The sequence below is a fragment of the Myiozetetes cayanensis genome, unplaced genomic scaffold (assembly GCF_022539395.1).
Source record: "Myiozetetes cayanensis isolate MyiCay16 unplaced genomic scaffold, myiCay2020 scf17, whole genome shotgun sequence".
NCBI classification, from domain to species: Eukaryota; Metazoa; Chordata; class Aves; order Passeriformes; family Tyrannidae; genus Myiozetetes; species Myiozetetes cayanensis.
In genome coordinates this window covers 10,886,507-10,900,495 of record NW_026087378.1, presented here as the reverse complement: position 1 = coordinate 10,900,495, position 13,989 = coordinate 10,886,507, and the positions used below count along the sequence as shown (strand labels likewise).

The 13,989-nt window shown below is 53.7% G+C and overlaps 1 protein-coding gene across 4 annotated transcripts in view; it reads right to left on the bottom strand.

Moving 5' to 3' along the window:
- Window positions 1–1,368: 1,368 nt before the first annotated feature.
- CAMK2A (calcium/calmodulin dependent protein kinase II alpha) overlaps window positions 1,369–13,989 on the bottom strand; it is a 33,894-nt gene continuing 21,273 nt past the window's right edge. Inside the window, exons 14-19 of one of the 4 annotated variants that reach the window (XM_050311818.1) lie at window positions 10,152–10,184; window positions 9,014–9,062; window positions 7,600–7,675; window positions 6,680–6,774; window positions 6,091–6,328; window positions 1,369–5,880 (exon numbers count right to left, since the gene is read on the bottom strand). In XM_050311818.1, the coding sequence (XP_050167775.1) occupies window positions 6,096–6,328; window positions 6,680–6,774; window positions 7,600–7,675; window positions 9,014–9,062; window positions 10,152–10,184 (486 nt within the window). In that variant the 3' untranslated portion in view covers window positions 1,369–5,880; window positions 6,091–6,095. The remainder of the gene's footprint in view (window positions 5,881–6,090; window positions 6,329–6,679; window positions 6,775–7,599; window positions 7,676–9,013; window positions 9,063–10,151; window positions 10,185–13,989) is intronic. The other 3 variants (XM_050311819.1, XM_050311820.1, XM_050311821.1) reach the window with 3 other exon arrangements.

Genomic DNA, 13,989 nt, shown 5'->3' with positions numbered 1-13,989 from the left:
AGCTGCTCTGGGCTGACCAAGCTGGTCGAGTTTCTGCACGTCTCCCAGCTTTCCCTACCTGCATGGTGTCCTGCCACATTCCCCAAACCCCCACTGCGATCCCGGAATCCTTGGGGCTCTCTCTTGGCAGCTGCCACCAACCAGAACTGTGCTGCAGAGCGATGGGAAGGAAGGAGCCAAGGCTGTGCCAGGGAATGTGGCTGGGGAGCAAAGCTGGCAGTGTGGGAGGGCACCAAGGGCAAAAGGCACCAGGGCAGTGACACAGCCAGAGGACACGTGCCCTGGGCCATGCGTGGCTGCCCAGGGCTGGGGGGGACAAGGCAGCAGGATCATTCCAGTGCTGACACCTGCCGGGGCCAGGGCAGATGGCAGGGAGAGGGGGAGCAATGGGGGCACCCCAGGACTGGGGCTGTGGGACAGGGGCTGTGACAGCCCAACCCCAGTCCCCCTGAGGTACCAGCCCACCTGCATGGGCAAAGTCCAGCAGTTGCCCTGGGAGCCACCCAAACCCAGCCTGGACTCAGCTGGGAGTTCTGTGACCCTCATTCTGCAGCACCAGCTCCCCCAGAGCTCCCTCAAACTGCCCAGTGGGCACTTCCACCCCCCATCCAGCTCGAGCAGCTCCTGGGGGCTCCCAGACACCTGCAGCTCCCTGGGAAAAGGGATGATTGCAGTGAGCTGGGTCTGGGAGGATGATACTGAGCTCCTCAAAGCCCCAGGAAGGCTGGAGGCCCAGGGAATCAGCATCCTGCAGGTAGCAGGATACCAGCAGCCCCTGCCCAAGGGCTGGTCCCAGCCTCGATGCTTTCGAGGACAGGAGTGCGGTGACAGAGGGACAAGGGGGTGGCAGACGGTCTGAGTCACTGCAGTGACGGAGAATCATCCGTTTCCATGCTCAGAAGTTGGTAGCTATTTATTGCACTTGAACACCAAGAATAAAACTGACACTCGCCCTCCCTCCCACACCCACCCTACTCCCGGTGCCCCCCACCGCCCTCCCCAAACAGAGCATCGGATTTGAGCAGTGATCATTCTGTTCACAGCCACAGGTTTGAAAAAAAAAGAAAAAAAAAAAAAAACAAAAAAAAACAAAGGAAAAGGAAACAAAACCAATCCCACCCCCCACCCCCAAGCTCCCACTGAATCCAACACGGTCACACTGCTCAACAGTTCGAGTGCACTTACAAAAAGAGAAGAGAAAGGCTTCAGCTGCAACCGTACGGACGGACAGACACGAGGGGACAGGCACCTACCCCTCCCCGGGGCCTGATTTTTTTGTTACGTGACAAAGCTTGGTATAATCTTAATTATAATATATTTTTTGCAGTCATCTTAAATAAATATTTCCATAGAGATTTCCTGTAAGTATATATATATTTTTATATATATAATATATAAGAGAGAGAGATAGATCTCATTTTTTTTTCTTAAACCACTGTTAACTTATTTTCCCTGCTTGTCCAAAAAATGTTACAAAAGCCCTAAAATTGTGCAACAGTTAGAAAAAAGGGACAACAACCCAAAGAAGGAAGGAGCCACTTGATACAGTCCCCTCCACCTCTCCCTCTCCCACTCCCTGTCAATGACCTGCAGGAGGGAAGGACATTCAGTTGGTGGGACGGGTGGCAGAGTGGCCACCAGCCCCTGCTCTGATGTCCCCACAGTCTGCTCACGTCTGGGTTTCCCTGTCTGGTTCGGATGGGCTGGGACCTGCACCTTGGGACACAGGGGATGGCAAGGTCTCTACCTCAGTGCTGCATCAAGAGCGTGGTGCACACCATGAGATGTGCCCTGTGGTGAGGATGAAGGGTCACCCATCTCCTGGGGTGGTCAGAGGAGGTTATGGGATCTCCTGCTGGCAGACAGCTCTTGGTCCATGGGGCTGCATGGCTGCCCTCTCACACATGTAATCCAACCACAGGCTGCAGGGCCCACCCTGAGCTCAAAGTGGGAGCAGATGGCTGCTCTTGCCTGCTCCAGCCTCTGGAGATCTGTGGGGACATCCATTGTGGAAGGTAAAGGGAGGGGAGGCAGGTTTGGGGTCACGCAGCAATTGGGTGCCTGGCAGAAGGGGCACTACATGTGGAGTAGGGGGGAAAGCACTCTCCCAGCTGTGACTATCTGGGGTCAGGAGGGGAGTCCCTGCTCCTCCAGCAAACAGCAGAGGCCCAGGAGTAGCCTCTTCATCTTCCAGAGGGGATGCACTGGCAAGATGTGAGAAATTACGATGTTGCCACTGGACCCTGGCAGCCAGAAAGGCAAAACACGAAACTCCCAAGCCCACCTGTGGAGCTGAGAGCTCGAGACTACCACAGCAAGTGCTTCCAGTCAGATATTCCCTGTGAGAGGTGAAAGAGAGGATGACTTTGTAGGACTTCTGAGTTTGGTTTGACGCAGACAGGCAGGTCACCAGGGGAGTGGGGCTCTGTCTGTGCCAGGAAATTAAATGTGCCACAGCCTGATCTCCAGCCTTGAGGCCAATGGGGACAGGAGGTCTGTGGTGATAAACTCCATCCCAACAAAGTGTCCTTGTCCTTGTTGCTTATTGGGAACTTCCCTGGACCTTGTCCTCCCCAGAACCAGGGTGGGATTGTTGGGGCCAACAGCTCAAAAGTACAGACGTAACAGCAGCATCCTTGGCTCTGCCAGCCAAAGAAGGATGGTGGCAGTCGATGGTTATTTTTATAGTTTTCCTGCAAGTTTAGGAGAAATCAGGAAATGTGAAGGAAGACGGAGACAAGATGTTTTCCATGAATACTGAGAGAAATGGTGGTGATCTGTCAGTGCTTTCTCAGAGATGCTCTGGGGATACAGGAACCTGCTCGGGAGAAGCAGGACAAGGTGGGACAGAGAAGCCAGGCAGGACAGATCCCTAAAGTGCAGGTGCTTAATGCTGCCAGCGTGGGCATGTTGGGAAGTTGAGTCTTCCTTGGTCAGGCTTCAGCTTGACTGGAAGACTAGAATGAGTTGGAACCCCAGACTCTGCTTCCCTTGGAAAAGAGTAGAAAGGTTTTAGGTGTTGCAAGGACATCCAGCTGCCTCCCAGGGAGGTGACTTTAGGGAAACCTCAAGGATGAGAAACCCCCATCAAGAAGGTCCCTCAAAGCCTTCCTGGAAGCCAAGATGTTTCTCCCTAGCAGTGACTGTGGGATCTCAGTGAAAGGAGATTGTATCTACCCCAGCATCCCATCTGTCATTTCCAGCAAATCCTACAGCACCTCCTGTCCCATTCCTTTCTCCAGTAGCAGCTGCTGGAGCAGCTTCACCCTCACAGCTCACCAAGGTCCACACTTATCAGCAGTTTCAAAACCAGGCTGAAATGGCATCTGCCCTCCAGCCCCCATGCAGAGCCCTGACGTGACCTCCTCTATCCTCCTTCTTATACCAATCCCCAAAAAAACTCCTGTCACCTGGAGAACCTGGGCATCAGAAGGTGGATGGTATTCACCACGGCTGACTTCAGAGCCAGCTCTGGAGAGGGAGAGAGAGAACTGTGAAAGAGCTGAGTCCTTCCTTTAAAAATGAAAAAAATTCAGCACTACCTGACTATAGGAAGAAAAACACATCTGTAAAAACACCAAAAGTCTACCTTAAAAGCTAATCCTCTCCCTGCATGGATTTTCCTGCTTTGGGGTCATCTCTTGCAAGCCTAGGGTGAAACAGCATAGGTCCACCAAGGGCAAGGGGACCCACATGGGCACCCGTGGAGCAGCTCTGTGCTTTGCCCCCAAAAAGGCATCTTCTACACACGTCACCAGCAGCCATCGCACTGCCGGCCCAGCGGAACACACCAGAACACTTCTCAGGGCCTGTCCGTGCCCCAGCAGTTTGGATTTCTTCCCCTCCATCCAGTAGGAAAAGGTGGTTGTGTTTTTTTGCAGTCTGCAGGGATGCAGCTGCGTTTGGCACGGTGGCCGTCCCTGCCTCGACAGAGAGCAAAGCGTTCAAAACCACATAAAAGGCAAAAATACACGCTCAGTATTTACATGGAGGAAACATTTCCTCCTTTTTTTTTCTTCTTTTTCTTTTTTTTTTTTTTTTTTTGAATGTCCAAAACAAGCAGTTTTTTGTTGGTTTCTTTGTTTTTCAACACACGCACCGTCTAGAAAGTTAAACGCCATGCAGATGAAGAGAGTGGAGTTAGAAAGTCCCCCAGGGCAGCAGCGCTGCGGGAGCCTCACATCAGTGAGCGAAGAGGCTCCAGTTGGAAAAAGAGAAGGAGAAACGGAAGAACTGCCGGAAAAACACCCACCCTCAGACCTCTACCTGACGGCAAAGAGGTGAGACCAAAACTCCTCTTCCCGGCCACGTCTTCTGTCCTGAAAGCCACGTGCCGGTGGCTCTCCAAAAGCCACTGCCGTGGTTTGCCCTGCAGGAAGACCCGTGGGGTGCAAGAAGGCGCCCTGGGGAGGTGGGTGCCCCTGGAAGTGGGTGCCTTCACTCATCCAGTGCTCCAGGACAGAACAGGATGAGCCACCACGGTGTGGGGAGGGGGCTGGCAGCCGCGGGACCCCTGGTAGGAGCATCGTAGCGGCTCAACCCCTTTCCAAATGTAAACGCAAGAAAAACAGCAACCCCCCCGAAAATCCCCCCTCCCTCCCCACCTTAAACAGTTGAATATTTCTAGTTATTACATAAAGATCCATTTCAGCAAATACTCAAAATCAAGTTACGAAATGCACGGTAGGTTGGTTTCTTTTTCCCTATAAAAAGGCATGCGCTCAAAGGAGAAGACAGATAAAGGCTTGTTTGTTTTCTTTGAAGCACAATCAGATTCTGCAGAGTTTTGTCACTAAAGCTTGCATTCCTTGTCGTCGCTGGAAGGAGTCGCATGGGCGATGGAGGTTTGTGCCCCAAAATCAGCGGCCAGTTCAGCTGCCCCCGTCCCAGCATGGGAGTCAGGAGCAGGGGAGTGCCAGTGCTGCACGTGGGGGACAGGGGTGGGTGCTGGGGTAAAGGATCCAGGCTGAGTGGAGCGTGGGAAGGAGGGTGCAGGGGTGATGGATGCCCAAGCATGGACGTGAGAGCTCCAGCTCCCAGTTGTGCCCATGCGGTACTGGGAAGCAGTTGTCTTTCTCCTCCTCTCTTCTCCCAGCTTCTCCAGTCCCTGCTCCAAAGGGAGAAGGGAGGAAGGAGGGAGAGCATCCCTCTTGGCACAGCAGCTGCCTGGAGCCAGGCTGCAAACCTACTTGCTCTCCTGGGAAGGAGCCAGCCTGCGCTGGGAAGGGAAAATAAACAGATAGTCTTTACTCACCCATCCAAACACGGCCCTCCTTGCCCGGGTGCATGAGGAAAATGGACTTTGCAAATGGTTTAAGTTGTGGTTCCCCATCCAAGGCTGCTGGGAAGTGGGAACTCAGGTCGAGAGCGGGCAGGAGTCATGGCAGCAGACGGGGACCTTGATAGCAGCAAAGCAAAATCCACCAGCACACAGGGAGGATACAGCACAGAGCGGCTCAAAACTGCCCCCCTCTTCCTCAGAGGGCTTCCAGCAGGCTTGGGGATGGAGGTGGATGATGAGTCCGAGCCCAGTTCAGATGTGCTGGGTAGTGAGAGGGCCCACCAATGCTTTGCAGCCAAGGAGAGGGGCCTGTACACCAGCCTGATGTTTGGGTTTAAGTTCATGGTTTCTCTTTTCCTGGTTCATGCAGAGGAAGGGGGCCCAGCGCCACGACCCCGAAAGGGCGGGGGGGTTTCATGGGATGCTTGCGCTGCGCTGGCAGGGCCGTTGAGAGTGTGCGGTGAGAAGCGAGGGGTTATTCCAGCGGGAACCAAGCAGCAGAGCCAACAGGCAAAGTCCTGTAGGTGAACACGTCGGAGGGGGTCTCCCCTTGGTAGCCAGTCAGTGACAAACCCAACACGGGCAGGACCACGCTTCAGCTGCAAAACGCAAACCGGGGAAAGACGGAATTTGCTTTGACCGTCCCTTCGGCAGAGCATCCCTCCCTCAGCCCCATCCCACAGCGCTCAGTCATCTGCTCCCCACTGCAGATCCTCGGGGCAGGACCCCGCCTGCTGTGCAGCCTCAAGGCTGCGTTGAGCCCACATCCAGCCCTCCCCGCCCTCCCTTCCCCATGCCTGGATCCTCACAGGGCTTACTGCGGTAGGACAGAGGGCGCGCCAGATCTGTGGAAGTGGACAATTTGCCATTTGCCATCCCGGCGGTGCCAGATGCGGGTCTCCTCGGACTGGGCAGTGCGGGGGATCCCTCCGGCGTCCACGTACTGCGTGATGCGGATGTAGGCGATGCAGGCGGACTCGTCTCCCATCAGGTGGATGTGGGGGTTCAGGATCGTCGTGTGCACAGGCTTGCTGTTCCGGGACCACACTGGAGAGAGCACAAGCACAAAGGGAGTTAAGCAGGCAAAGGAGTTTGGGTGGCTGCTGCCCAGGGTGGCAGCAATCTGGGGAGGGGAGATTCTTGCAATAAGGTTCTCTGCTTGATTGGGTTGAGTAAATGCTGCATGGGTGGGTTCAGCACCGAGAAAGCAGCTAATGCAATGACTCCTCTGCATGCAGCTGGTCCCAGTTGACCTAATACTTCCTGCTGAGACTTTTCAGATCAGCTAGAGATGCTCCACAGCCACCCTAATCCTATTCTCTCTGGCAAGCTGATGAAAGTCAAGACAGGCCCATGGAAGGTAGGAGGGATCCCTCAGAAAGCAGAGGAGCTACTTACGGTTTTCAAAGTAGAATCGGTGGAAATCCAGGCCTTCCACAAGGTTGCCCAGAGCCTCGGGCTCAAAGGCAGTCATCCCAGGGTCACACATCTTCCTGGGGAGCCAGGAAGGGGAGATAAAAGGGAAAGGTTATCTCAGCATTTCTGGCATGAGAGCCTGAAGAACCCAAATGACTTGTGCTCAGAATGGCTCTCTCAGTGTGAGGCTGAGGGGCATCTGCACTAGCAAGTAATTCCTGCAAAAATCTGACCTCATCTCTGCATTCTGCATGAAGCCCACCCTACCTTGCCTCCAGCCTCTGACCACAGCCAGGACCCAAACAAAGCAGGGTGCATTCTCCATCTGTCACCATCTGTAATTAAACCTCCTCAAACACTGCCTTCTTCTTTGTAAGAAAGGAAAACAGTAGGGATAAAGAACATACTATCTGCTCTGTATCAAAATATCCCTGCTGTGATCCTCTGAGGCAGCCATGAAGACCTGCACTCACTCAGACATTGCTAATTAAATCAGCCTTGGACACAGAAGAGGTGTACTCTGAAAAGCGTCAGCTCAGCGAGCAGAAAGCAGCTATGATTCAGAACTGCCTGTGGTAATCTGGATATAATAGATGCAAAGTTCCTTCTTCCACCATAAATCACGTTTACAATTATTCCTCTTTCTGCAAACCTCATAATGGGCTCATCCATGACAGCGAGACCAGAGAGCTGTGGTCAGCTCAGCACGAGAGCAGCAGCAGGTTTGGAAACTGATGTCCCCTGCTTCTCTTGGATGGTCTCCACGACTCCCCCACCACCTCAACCTGCTAACCCTGCCCTGACAAACAATATAACCTCCTGGGCAGCACTGTCAGGGTAAGAGACCCTGCTCTGGGAGGCGGAGCCCCCACCCAGCCCAAACCCGCGCTGGGCACACTCACGTGTAGGACTCGAAGTCTCCATTGCTTATTGCTTCAATCAGCTGCTCTGTGACCTTAATGATTTCTTGCTTGCGTACTGTTGGTTTAGAGAGAAAAGGAAAATAAAAGGAGAAAACAAACCAGAAGTGCTGGTGTTACCATACTGGTGAGAGATCTTTATCTCATCAGAAAGAGACCACAGCAGGCTGGGGGACTTTGGAAACTGTCCAGAGAGAAAGCAGGAAAGCAACTTGAAAGAGAAATGTGGGGAAGGGCTCTTCATCCCCAGAAAGGAAAAACCTTCAAAGCCAGGGCAAAACTGAAAAACCCTGTAATTTCCTAAAAAGCCAAAGGGTTAATCACCACATGGTGAGCCGCCCTCAGCCCAAAAGTCGGCTAAGGCTGGTTTTGGCTGCAAAGCCTTGCCAAGCTGGGACCTTCTATCCCCATGAACTCACAGCAGAGGCCAGCCAGGGCAAGTTGGACCAAGGATGCTCTCACCTCACTCAGAAATGGGAGGAGAGGGTCTCAGCAGGGAGGAGAGCAGGTGGATGACATGAGCAGCCACCCTGGGAGATACAAGGAGGGCCCTCAAAAGGCATAAAGCTGTGCAGCTGCTGCCAGGGATTCCAGGCACTGACAGCTCATCTGGGAAGGGTTGTGTTGCCAGAGAGGGTTGGGCTCCCCAGGATGCAGGAGGAGCTGTCAGAGGTAACCCTGGGCTTATTAACAAGGCTCTGCTTCAAATGCAAATTGCCATCATGCTTAACTCTTCTTTTTTTGTTGTTGGTTTTCTTTTTTGTATTGTGACTAATGAAAGGAGAGGGAGCACGTTCCTGGGAGTTGTTCAGAAAGGGGCAGAGGGACTCCCATCACTTCCCGAGCACCGCCTGGCTCAGTGTCCAGGCTCGGGGAGCCCCTCCTAGGACGACAAGTGTCCCATTAGCTCTCACATCAGGCCAAAGTCCATCTTGCTTTGAGCTGAGATCACTTCATTGAGAGACTTTACAAATTAGCACCAATAAATTATTGCCTGGGTTATTCTTAGAAAGCTGCCTCTGGCTGGCAGGCAGGCGGGCGGGTGGCAGACAGGGATTTCCCCTGGAGGCTTTTCCCAAAGGGCCATTTATTTTGGAGAGCAGTCAGCCCGGCTGCTACCCCTGCAGATTTCTGCCATTTCTATGCCTGCTTTCAGGGAACATCCCTGTTTATGGGAGCCCCCCTCTCCCTCACCAGCAATGCCCCAGCTGCTCGTGGCAGCAACCCAGCAGTGAAACCACCTGAGGAGTTGAAGCAACTTCTGAAGGGCCCCAAGGCAGCTCGATGGTGGTGGGTTTCACTGTAGCCAATATATCATGAGGGGTGGCCAGACTAGCAACCCATGGGCACCCCTCTGAAACAACCCACCCACCTCCCCGCTTGCCCCCGCTGGTACCTTTGGTGTCTTCGTCCTCGATGGTGGTGTTGGTGCTCTCCGATGATTCCTGAGCAAAGAACAGAAAGGAGAGATGGGGCGGTGAGAAGGGTCTTCTCCCTGTGCCAGACGGAGCTCGTGTGTTCGACAGCCCCCCGAGTCCGACCCCGCAGCGCTCGACTGTGCCACCAGACAGAAACCAAGGAAAACGCCAGCAGGTCCAGCCTGTCCTCAACCACAGCTCTAGGGCAGCGCTGGCAGAGCCCTCCCTGACCTCCACTCCTTGTAGCCAAGGGCACAAGGGGTGGGCTGTGGAGGGTCTCGTAGGAACGGCGCTGCCTTTCCTACCGACACCTGTGGGGACAGAGACGGGGGCAGGTCCGGGGGCCATTTGGTGGGTTCCTAGGAGCGTTGCCGGAGGGGCAGGGAGAGGGGCTGTGCAGGGGTGGAAGACACCATGTTGACTGTACAATAAAGAGAGAGATGTACAAATTAACAGCGAGGAGGAGCTGGGATGAGAAAGAGGGGACTGTGCAGGAGTGAGAGAGACCACACTGACCGCAGAGTAGGGAGAGAAATGTACAATAAAACAGTGCTTCCAAGACCCACATGGACCACTGAAGGCTGAGACACAGCTCTTTCAAGAAACAGCTGAGCACTACACAGATTTGGGGGGGAGAGGGGTACTGACCCCCTGTCTCTCTCCGGGAGCCCCATCAAGGCACCTCTGCTAGTGGAGCTAGAGCAATGGCTCTGCTAGCTCTTCCCAGCAGAGCCTTGCTTATGTATTACCCAGAAGACCCCGATGTAGGTTGGCAAGGTGTCCCATGACCATACAGTCCCCGCAGAGGCATGGAAGGTGTTTCTCCAAGGCTCCTTGGACCGATGCAGCCTGCAGACCTGAGTCAGGAGAACTGGGAGAAACGGCATGAGAACCCATCAGCAAGAACCAGGGCTGGCTTCCCACCAAGCTGGTGGCCAGCAAGTGCCTGCACCAACCCTGTTAATGGGGTTTGTGGGTGATACAGCTTTGAGGATGTTCCCTCCAACCCCGCTGTCCCTTCTTCCCTACCCCGAGGTAACTTCCAAAAACGGGGGGAGCTGGAACATGTGGAGAGGCCCAGCAATATCGGCATTGAGGAAGACGAAGGACACTCACCATTAACTGAACGCTGGAACTGGACTTTCTTTTCTGGAAAAACAAGGAGAAGAGATGGAACAGGAAGAGACACAGAGTGAGAAAGGCTGAGAGCAGCACATGAGAGGCAGCAGCTCCTGAGCCCCCTTCTTGGTCCTCATGGAAGGGCAAATGAAAGGCGCGGGGGGGCAACGTGTTGCTCCTGTGTGGACGTGCCGCTGGCTGCAGTGCTGGTGGTGCCATGCCAGTTCCCTCCCCGTGTTCCTACCAGCACCTTTCTCTCCTGACCCGCCACAATCTCTAGGGTTCCTCATGCCAAGCACCTGGTTAGTCCAAAAGGGAGTCAGTGACCACTCTGGTGGTTTCATGACCAGCCCAGCAATCTCACAGGAACAGGAGTGGGATGCTGAAAAGCTAAGGCAGCTCCACCACAGCCCTGAGCCCAGTGTGAATGCCATACTGACTTCTGCAAACTCTGGATCTGTTCTGGGTGCATCTGCCGATGGCACTGACTAGTGTGGAGACATCCCATTAACTTTGGACCTAGACCAGTACTAAGCTGGCTGTTTTCAGGCCTTGCTGCTCGACCTGCAAGGCATGCATACTGTGTGGGAAGCTGTCCTTAGTAAGTATCCAGTGCTTTAAATCAGGACAAGTCTCCTCCAAAGAGAAGACCTTACACATGCACATTTGCCTTTATCCTTGACTACTACCACTAGGGTTTGAGGTTTTTGGGTTGGATGACCCCATAGCCATGCTTCTGCTTGCAATCCCAAACTACTTCTGGACTCTCATTCCCTGCTGTGCTCTGCTCCCCATCTCCATTTTTAGTTTAGCCAGGAGACAGGGGGATGTGCTTGCTGACCTCATACCCTTTCAGCACCTCCGGCTCCCAGGGAATGAATCCCACTGGGTGTCAGGGAACACTGATGTGCAGAAATCAGAATCTGCAGTGCCAAATAACAATGTGTTGTACCAGCATATTTAACAAGGCACCAGCTGTGCCTGCCCTGTGAGGGAAAAGCAGCACACACTGCACAAATCTCCTGGAAAAGTCCACGGAGCAACCCATGGGCTGCAGGGTAGAAACTGTTGATCTCTCTTCTCCCTTGTCGATCTTTTGACCTACTAACTGGCTCTCACCAGCGTCCTCACTGAGTTTCCCCCTCTGTCAGTGCAGCTCTCCCCTCCCTCCCATAGAATCAGGAAAACACAGAATGGTTTGGGTTGGAAGGGACCTTAAAGATCATCCAGTTCCTAGACCAGGTTGCTCCAAGGCCCATCTAACCTGGCCTTGAACATTTCCAGGGATGGGGCATCCGTGGCTTCTCTGGGCAACCTCACCACCCTCACAATAAATAATTTCTTCCTTATATCCCATCTAAAGCTGCCCTCCTTCAGTTTATAGCCATTCCTCCTTGTTGTATCACTCCATGCCCTTGTTCAAAGTTCCTCTCCAGCTCCCTTTAGGCTCTTGGTCCTACGTCAACACTCGCCTCTCCTTCACTGAAACAACAGATGTCCTAAAGGGCAGAGTGAGCTGTGGTATTTCAGCAGGAACCTCACAGGAAAGGGAGCTGCTGGAGCTGGGCTGTCTTCAGGAAGGGCTGACAGCTTCTGCTACCCAAGGACATGAAAACTGCAGAAGTTTCAGACGCAACAGAATGCAACACAAAGCAGTGACCGCGTCGAGTCTGGACATACAGGAACAGGATGCAACACGGGGCAGTGAGCTCGTTAATTTAGGACGGGACAGGATGTGACACGGGGCGGTGATTCCATTAGTTTACAATGGGACGAGATGTGACACTACACAGGGCAGTGAAGGTATCATAGCTGATGGGACCAGAGGACCTCCCACAGACCCCAGAGCAGAGCTCAAGGGGGATTTTTGGTCCCATGAATGCTTTTACTAGGTGAGGAACCTCCTCAGGAGCGTGAGTTCCAAGCCCTCTGAGCCTGGGCTAGCCCCATGCTGGTGTTGGAGGGCTATATGGACAGGCTGGAGAGCAGCACCAGCTGCCTGCTGCCCACCAGCACAGCCCTGGGCAGGAGAGGCAGGGGTGGCTGCCTGGGACCTGCCTGTTCTCATGGGGATGGCCAGTCCAGCATGTTACTCCAAATGGAGGCACAACTCTTCCGACAGAGAACCCCATCACGTGGCCTGACTTACAGCCCAGCTCTGAGCAGGCAGGACCATCCCCTTCCCACCAGCCCAACCACCCCAGGCAGGCCTCCAGGCTCCTGCCTCACTTTTCCAGGAAGATGGAAAGAAATGAAAACCATTCAGCAAAGTCCTGACATCTGCTGGCTGCCCATGGTGGGCACCTGCTTGACCCACAGCCCCCAGCCTCCCTGTGCCCCCACGAGTGGGTTACACTGCAGGTCCCCTCAGGCTGAGCGTGGGATGAGAGTGGGGATGGTTATGTTGAAGGTGGCCAATGCAAGGAAGCTGTTGGGAATGAGTTTGCCTCTACCTTGTCTTCTCCTCCCCTACCTTCCTGGCCATCTAGCCAGGCTGTCTCACCTCTACTTGTTGGAAAGGGAGCAATAAAAAAGCAAATTCTTCCACCAGAGCTTGTTCACCATCTTGAGAGGAGTGTTGGCTGGTAGACTGCCTCAGAATGAAGCCTCATGATCTGCTTCCTGCTCACCAGTGAGGGCTGAGGATGCAAACCAGCCTCTCTGATCCTGCTCTGAAACCAGAATCTCCTCGCCGAGTTTCACTGATGAGCCAGAAGGCTCTTCACCAAAACTAGCTATTTTGCTACAACAGCAAGTGCCCCTTTTCCCAGGACAAAGCTACTTTGAAATCCAAGAGGGAGCATTATTAGCAAGTTGGGCTGGCAAATGGTCTTCTACCACAACACAGAAATTTAAAGTTGTCCCTTTCTGCTGGAAAATTAGATTTGGGACAATGCCTGATGAAGCCTTTCCATCCATCAATCTCTCCTTTTAAAGCTTAAAAATGCATCTTCTTTGCTCTCACCTGTGCTCCAGCAACCAAGGCAGCTCTACCTGTGCTGCCGCTTCTCAAGTGACTCTCAGAAGCAGCTGGGACATCAGAGCAGAAGAGGACAGGCCAGCAATGGCTGGCAGATGGGTTGTTGTGACTCCCGTGGGATCTGCCAGCACCAAACCCAGCAATCCTGTTCTGGGAGTCTCGTGCTAACCTGACACCATGGCCCAAAGTAATGTCCTCTGAGAGCCATCCAGGCCATCAGCTCCATGCTGCAGAATATCACTGCATGGCTAGGATGGCCTCCTGTGGAGCTGAGCCCAGGTCAGGAGGGTTGTGAGTGGTCTCAGTCCTTGTAGGCTTGTCCTGTCCCAGCTGCTGGATCTGGGTGGACTGGGAGAGAGACATGCCATTCCTAGACCCCTGGCTCCACTGACCATTTGGACTGAGTGGGGAAGAAGCTGGCTGAGGGCTCTGTTCTTCCAAAACCCTGCACCCCTCATGGTCCAACAGTTCAGTCCCTGTGAAAGGGCAGAAAAAGGTTCTCTAGGTTCTCCCAACGAAGGGTCCCTATGGAGGAAGGAGAGCAGCCATACTGCAGTTGGGCTCCCAAAGTTCTGCCTGATGATGGAGGATGTCACCACACCAGCTCTCCTCTGCTGAGTGATCCCTTGTATTCATGAAGGGAACAGGTAAGGAGAGAAAAGCTCTCACATCGACCATTCCTTCCTGCAGGAAGAGTGACAAAGCTCAGTAGCCACTGCTGTTCCCACATCTCCGTGTCACCAGAAGAAGATGCTCAGCAGCAGGATTTTGCTGCCTCCAGGAGCCCCCTTGTCCTGGAGCAGAGCTGTGGCCCCAGCTCAAAGGGACAGACAAATCTGCAGGCTCTGCAGCCCA